General features: G+C 48.3%; 2 protein-coding genes across 2 annotated transcripts; both read right to left on the bottom strand.

Moving 5' to 3' along the window:
• Positions 1-4,235: 4,235 nt before the first annotated feature.
• Positions 4,236-4,913, bottom strand: LOC147475526 (uncharacterized). The gene has a single exon (XM_086585436.1). It carries the CDS (start codon positions 4,911-4,913, stop codon positions 4,236-4,238), a length of 678 nt encoding a protein of 225 aa, XP_086441562.1.
• A 369-nt stretch (positions 4,914-5,282) lies between these two features.
• Positions 5,283-5,777, bottom strand: LOC147475525 (uncharacterized). The gene has a single exon (XM_086585435.1). The coding sequence runs from the start codon at positions 5,775-5,777 to the stop codon at positions 5,283-5,285; it is 495 nt and encodes a 164-aa protein (XP_086441561.1).
• Between the last annotated feature and the right edge of the window lie 1,695 nt (positions 5,778-7,472).

Genomic DNA, 7,472 nt, shown 5'->3' with positions numbered 1-7,472 from the left:
CACTCAGCGTGCCCCCAAGTTGGCCGTGGAGATGTTGAGGGCCGCTGAGTATGCCCGGGCCATTCAACATGCCCCCAAGTTGACCGTGGAGATGTTGAGAGCTGCTGAGTATGCCCGGGCCACTCAGCTTGCCCCCAAGTTAACTAAGGAGATGTTGAAGACCGCTGAGTATGCCCGGGCCACTCAGCATGCCCCCAAGTTAGCCTTGGAGATGTGGAGGGCCGCTGAGTATGCCCGGGCCACTAATCATGCCCCCAAGTTGGCCGTGGAGATGTTGAGGGCCGCTGAGTATGCCCGAGCCACTCAGCGTGCCCCTAAGTTGACCGTGGAGATGCTGAGGTCCGCTGAGTATGCCCGGGCCACTCAGCTTGCCCCCAAGTTAACTAAGGAGATGTTGAGGACCGCTGAGTATGCCCGGGCCACTCAGCTTGTCCCCAAGTTGACTAAGGAGATGTTAAGGACCGCTGAGTATGCCCGGGCCACTCAACATGCCCCCAAGTTGGCCGTGGAGATGTTGAGGGCTGCTGAGTATGCCCGGGCCACTCAACTTGCTCCCAAGTTGACTAAGGAGATGTTGAGGACCGTTGAGTATGCCTGGGCCACTCAGCGTGCCCCCAAGTTGGCCGTGGATATGTTGAGGGCCGCTGAGTATGCCCGGGCCACCCGGCTTTCCTTCAAGTTGACTAAGGAGTTGCTATTGAGTTTGGAACCCACTGTCCGCTGCCCCTAACCTTATCCACACATGAACGGATGCACACTTATTAGATGAAGGAAATTTGCTATTGCTTTCATTAAAATAGTAGCTAACTCAAAATACCATTACAAGGCTCGAATGAAGCAAATACAATTTTCTTTAATTAAAAACACTAATGGCAAAGTTACTCATGGAATTTCTTTAACATCCTGATGTTCCACAGCCGCTTGATGCTCTCCCCTTGGTGTGTTTGTAACCTATAGGTGCCGGACATTCCATCATCCACCACGGTGTATGGTCCCTCCCAATTAGTCCTAACTTCCCGTCTGTCTCTTCCTTGGTAGCTGGGGTCACCCTCCAAAGCACCCGATCACCGACATTAAACTTCTGCAGCTTCACTCGCTTGTTATACTATCTCTACAACCTCCGGTGGTACTCTTCCAATCTAATGCGTGCGGCGTCTCTCCTTTCCTCTGTAAGGTTCAGTTCCCAAGTCAATATTTTCTCATTAACCCCTTTTTCCACAGCCTTAGTTCTAGTTATTGACTCCATCATTTCCACAGGGATCACTGCCTCTACCCCATAGGCCATCGCGACCGAGGATTCTTCTGTAGATGTCTGCGGTGTCGTGCGGTATGCCCACAGTACATGGTATAACTCATATGCCCAACATCCTTTGCGTTCCTCCAGCTTTTTCTTTAGGTTATCCATGATCAATTTGTTTGAAGACTCTGCCTGTCCATTCCCCTCTGGATTGTAAGGGGATGAAAAACCCTGCTTCACTTTGAAGGCTTGGAGGAAGGCTCTCACTTTCCCCCCTGTGAACTGTGTTCTGTTGTCCGCGATGATGGTGTGCGGTAGTTCGAATCTGTATATTATATTCTCCCACAAGAATTTTCTCACCTGTTCCTCCTTCACCTACTGCAAAGCCACACCCTCAACCCATTTCGTAAAATAATCAGTCGCGGCTAGCATAAACCTCCTTTTCCCACTGGCCATAGGCAGAGGTCCGACGACATCCAATACCCACATAGCGAAAGGCCATGGGCTAAAGACCTTGTGTAGCGGTTTGGCAGGCGCATGTATCAGGGGCACAAAGATCTGGCATTTCTGGCATCTCTTGGCATACTCGGTTGCATCTCTCTTCATATGGGGCCAAAAGTACCCCTGTGATAGCAGCCGGTGAGCAGTTGTCCTTCCAGCTGAGTGGCTTCCACATTTCCTTCGCGAACCTCACCCAACACCTCTTGCATCTTCTGCGGTCCCAGGCATTTCAGGAGCGGTCCACTGACACTCTGCCGATATAACTCACCATTCAGCAGAACGTATCTCTGTGACCTCTGTTCCATTCTCCTCCTTTCCCTCTTGTCCTCTATTTCTATCCCCAAAAGGTAACTCTTGATGGGTTCCATCCATCTGTGCTCTTGCTCAGTAGTCAGGCACAACCTCTCGTCCTCCGCGATGCTGGGTTTGCTCAGCACCCTGACTTCAATAGATCTACCTTCTATCCCAAGAAGTACCACTGCAACATATGCCAAGGCGTCGGCGTGTCTATTCTGTCCCCTGCCTAGGTGAGCAAAACTGACTTTCTCGAATTATCCTGCCTTTCTCCGTAATACCTCTAGTTACTTTGCCATCCTTGGGCACTGCACCGCGAATCCTCCATTGACTTGACATATTTCCAAATTTGAATCAGAATATATTGTTAGTTCATGCACACCCAAGTCCTTGGCCAACTCCATCACCACTATCACTGCCTCATATTCAGACTCGTTGTTCAAGGCCGCAAAACCCAACTTCATTGATAACTATAGGCGAGTATTCTCTGGGATAACCAGCACCACCCCAATGCCATTACCCGGTCGGTAGCGGACCCGTCTGCAAAGACTCTCTATCCATTTCGCATGTCCCAGGTCGTGGTTTTGGTCCGCCTCCGGTTTCATGATCATCTCCTCCCCCCAGGTTGGGTCCTCGACCGGAAACTCGGCCAAAAATTCTGCCATTGCCTGGGCCTTCTCTGAGGTTCTGGATTAGTACTCAATGTCATACGAACTGAGCAGCACAGCCCATTTCAACATTCTCCCTGATTTCTCTGTCTTCAGTGCCTGTTTGAGTGGCAAGTTGGTCACCACTACCACCGAATGAGCATCGAAGTATGGTTTCAACTTGAGTGTAGAGAAGATCAGAGCCAAGGCATACTTTTCAATCCTACTATACCTTGTTTCGGCGTCTAACATTGTTTTGCTCTGGAAGTACACTAGCCTTTCTACCCTGCCCACCATCCTTATCAACACTAAACTAATTGCACACTCTGACACCCCCAAGTATAAATACAGCTTCTCCCCCTGCCCTGGCCGCGATAGGATCGAGGCCTTGCCCAAATATTCTTTCAATTCCTGAAAAGCCCTTTCACATGCCTTGGTCCACTGGAAGTCAGTCGTCCTCCTTAATAGTAGGTACAAGGGTCGACACTTATCCGAGGACTTAGATATGAACCTATTGAGTGCCACGACTCTACCAGCCAGCCTCTGAACCTCTTTCACGTTCTGCGGAGATGGCATTTCCAACAAGGCTTTAACCTGGTCCGGGTTCGCCTCTATTCCGCGGTATGTGACTATATACCCCAAGAACTTTCTGGATGTCACCCTAAATGTACACTTCTCTGGGTTCAACATCAGCTTGTGTCTCTACAGTATAGAGAATGTCTCTTTCAGACCCTCCAAATGCTCCTCTTCAGTCATACTCTTTTCTACCATGTCATTTATATAGATCTCCATCTTCTTTCTGATTTTAGTCTCGAACATCTTCTCCCCCACTCACTGAAATGTTGCCCCCGCATTCTTTAGACCAAAAGGCTTTCTGGTGTAACAGTACATTTCTCCTTCTACTATGAACGCTGTCTTTTCTTGGTCCGGGTCGTACATCACCACCTGATTATAGCCCATGGACGTGTCCATAAATGAAAATAACTTATACTTTACGATCTAGTCCACCAACTCATCTATCCATGGCATCGGGTAGCAATCCTTCGGACATTCCTTGTTGACGTCCGTGAAATCCACGCACATTCTTACTTTCCCATTCTTTTTCGGTATCGCTACCACGTTCGACAGCCATTCAGTAAACTTGCATTCGCGGATGATTCCAACATCTTTCAACTTCTTAACCTCCTCTCGAATTCCCTATGCATACTATGGTTTCATACTCCTCATTTTCTGCTAGACTGGGTGGGCACCTTCCCACATATACAATCTGTGACATGCTAACTCTGGAAGTCCTCGATCGGCCATGCAAATACATCGATGTTCTCCGTTAACAAGGCAATCAATTTCCTTTTCCAATCCTCTGACAAACTTGCCCCTACGTTTACAAACTTCTTCTCCTCTGCTACCCCGATGTTCACGACCTCAATCTCGTCCATTGTCTTGCCCCGGACGAGCGGCCTCTTTTCTCTAGCCGCGGTCTGTAATTGCTATGCTAGCTTGTCCCCTGTCTCTGGCGCCTTTTTACTAGGTGCGCGGCCCAGACCCTTCGTTGTCACCTAGTGGATGTTCTGTACCGCAACCTGATCACCCCTTATCTTGTACATCCCTCCATTCGTCGGGAAGCGGATCACTTGGTAATAAGTAGATGGGACTGCCTTCATCTCATGAATCCATTTTCTTCCCAGGATCACGTTGTATTGGGAGTTAGTATCCACTACCAGGAATCGGGTGAAAGTGGTCACCAGCCCCGCGGTCACCGGCAGTACTAGTTCCCCTAATGGCTCAGTCATGCTGCCATTGAACCCAAACAAGTTGGTCTGAGGGGGCTTCATCTGCTTCCTTTCTATGCCCATTTCTTCCATCGCGCTCTGAAATAGCAAATCCACTAAACTCCCACAGTCTATCAGCACCCTTTTCACCATGTAATTCCCCATTATTATGGTAATCACCAGCGCATCCTTATGAGGCGAGCTCACCGACTCCAGATCCTTTAGAGTGAATTCTATACTATCATTCCCTTTGCTACCTCCTGGAACTGGTCGCGGATTGCTCACAACTTCATTTATCTGTTGTAGACTGGCTATCCTCTTCACCTTATCTCGGTAGGCGTTCCTCCCCAGCGTTTCACCACTGAAAATAACATTTATTGTGCCCATGATTCGGGCCGCAGTAGGAACCCTTTCGATCGGCTGCCTTTCCTTGACATGCTCCTTCAGCTGTCCTCTCCCAATCATTCTCTCTACTAACCATTGTAAAGCAAAGCACTCATTGGTAATATGATTTCTGACCTGATGATACGCACAAAACAGCTTTCATTCTATCTCCTTAGGTGAGCTCCGCAGTTCTTCGTAATGCTACTATCCCTTGAGCAGCGGCGACAGGATTTCCTCCAACGGCTTGTTCAGTGGAGTTAAATATATTTTGTGGTAAGGCTTTCTCTCCTTGTACTCCCTTCGGGCTTGGTCTCTGCCTCTCTCCGCTCTCTGTGTCTCCCCTCTGTAGGTTCCTCCATCTTTTGCCGCGGCCCTGTCCCTGTCTCTCCTGTCCTCTGCGGCCACGGCGTGCACTGACTTGTCGGGTTTCTTGTGTTCCTTACTGTTTCTCTACAAAATATCCTCATATCTGATGTATCTTTCCACCTTCAAGTACAAAGCATGCAAGGTGGTAACTTCAATCTTAGATACTGATTCATGCACCCAGGTTCCCTGCTTCAATCCATGTTGGAATGCTATGACCGCGGTGCGCTCATCCAAATTTTCCACCCTAAGCGTCTCTTCCTTAAATCTGCACAAGAAATCTCTGAGTTTCTTGTCGGACTTCTGTTTGACATTAAAGAGATCCGCTACATCAACTACCCTCTTCTTCTGATGGATGAAGTGATTCACAAAAGCTTGTTCCAATTCCTCAAACCTTTGTATACTCCGCGACGCCAACCGATAATACCAATCGGAAGCTCCCCCTTTCAGACTAGCAAAGAACATCATGCAATGGAGTCCATCATACTTTGCCTCTTGCCACAACGACATCTGCTGCCTGAAGTGATGCAAATGGTCAGCCGGATCTCCTTTTCCATTGAACCTTTCAAACAGCAGTTGCATGAACCTCTTGGGTACCTCAGAATTCTAGACCGAGTCAACAAGTGGATTATGATTCAGCTTATCCACCACCTTTTGGACTATGCTGTGATTCTCCTTTTCCACCGCGCGGTTAGCCTCTCTGTCTCTTTCGATCATCGCCTGCACCATTTCCATGGTAATGCCTCCTACATGGTTCGCCCCAGTTGCCTAAGGAAGTTCCTCGTTTTGCACTTCCACTTCACTATCCGCAGGTACTGCTGTTTTTACTCCCCCCTGAGTGTCTTCTCTTTCTCTCCTCAACTCATCATTCTCTTCCCTAAGTCTACCTACCTCCTCCTGAAGCAACCTAGTCGCCTCAGCCACCGAAGCTTCAACCTCCTCTTCCCCCACCTCTATGTTTTCCACACTCGCCGTTTCATTTGGAACAGCCTCCTCCCTCCTCGGTCTTCCTCTACCTCATCCTCTCCCTATTCCTCTACCTCTTCCTCTCTTAGCTGGAGCCATGTTCTGCAATTTTCCCTTCTTCCCAAATCGTGTACCTACCTCGTCCCCACAGACGGCGCCAAATGTATGAACAGAAATTCTCACAAGATCCTAGGTCTTGGTTTTTTTCCTCTCTTTTTCTTTTTTCCTCTCTTTTTCTTTTTTCCTCTCTCTTTCTTCCCTTCCTTCTTTCCTACTATTCCTTTTTATATCACCACTCCTCTCCTTTCCTCCTTTGATCTGCCTCCCATCCTTCGGTCCACCTTTGCACACCTGTACTCTTAGGGTTCCGCGGCCCCGCTTCGGTACCCCCGTTCCTTCCCCTTTAAGTTGCCTCTTCTTTGACTCTAACCGCACTTTTCTCACCTGCCTCTGTACGGCCTGTCCCCTTTCAAGGTGCCGCGGTCACGATCCGGTGCTTCGCGCCTCTACTTTCTTACTCTACTTTGGGCCAGCAGACATGTCACCTCGGTGGTCGCAAAATAGGCTGATACATCTACGGTTTTGCCAGATCGAAGAGTAGTGATTGCATTCACCTCACCCTAGTTTGGATTACTTGTACCTGGAGCAGTGTTGAGTTCAACGGCAGTGTTTGCTGGCTTAGGGTTTGGAACTGCTTGTCCCAGAAACATACCTTTCTGACTTTATTCCTGTGCTAAAAGTTGAAGCGATTGTTGGATGGACATCAAGATTTGAGACTGTTGGTTCATGTAAGCCAAGAAAGTCTCACTCGTCTTATCAGTAGCGAGTTGCACAGGTGGTGATGCAACAGGAACTAGGTCACGGTTATTGTTGATGGGCTGAGGATGATAGTCGTAACTTGGATTGGCTGGAACAAGGCTGCGGTTGTTTTGGTAGTTAGTATTGGAATTACTTGGAAACTGATTTTGGCCTTGTTGGTAATGCTGATTATTTCCTTGACGGTATGGAATATAGTTGGTGGATGGTCTAACAGGCGGATTAGCAAAACCTGGAGGAGCCATCTATTGTGTATTCGGTCGCCAAGCGAAGTTCAGATGCTGTCTCCATGGTGCATTAGGTATGTTGAACACACAAGCTTCTTCAGATGTTTGGACAGTGGAATCATATAGCAATGGACAATAGGCATCAGGATCGTCAGGACTTAGGCAAACAAGACATGGGGAAGTGTTAACGTTCATTACCTATTTTGGTTTTTTTATCGTTTACTTGTACTACGAGAGCATCTACCTTCATTGTTAGGGATTCGATCAA

This window comes from Coptis chinensis, chromosome 9 (assembly GCF_015680905.1).
Source record: "Coptis chinensis isolate HL-2020 chromosome 9, ASM1568090v1, whole genome shotgun sequence".
Lineage (NCBI taxonomy): Eukaryota > Viridiplantae > Streptophyta > Magnoliopsida > Ranunculales > Ranunculaceae > Coptis > Coptis chinensis.
The sequence above is the reverse complement of the archived record's forward strand: the minus strand, read 5'-3'. Positions and strand labels throughout refer to the sequence as shown.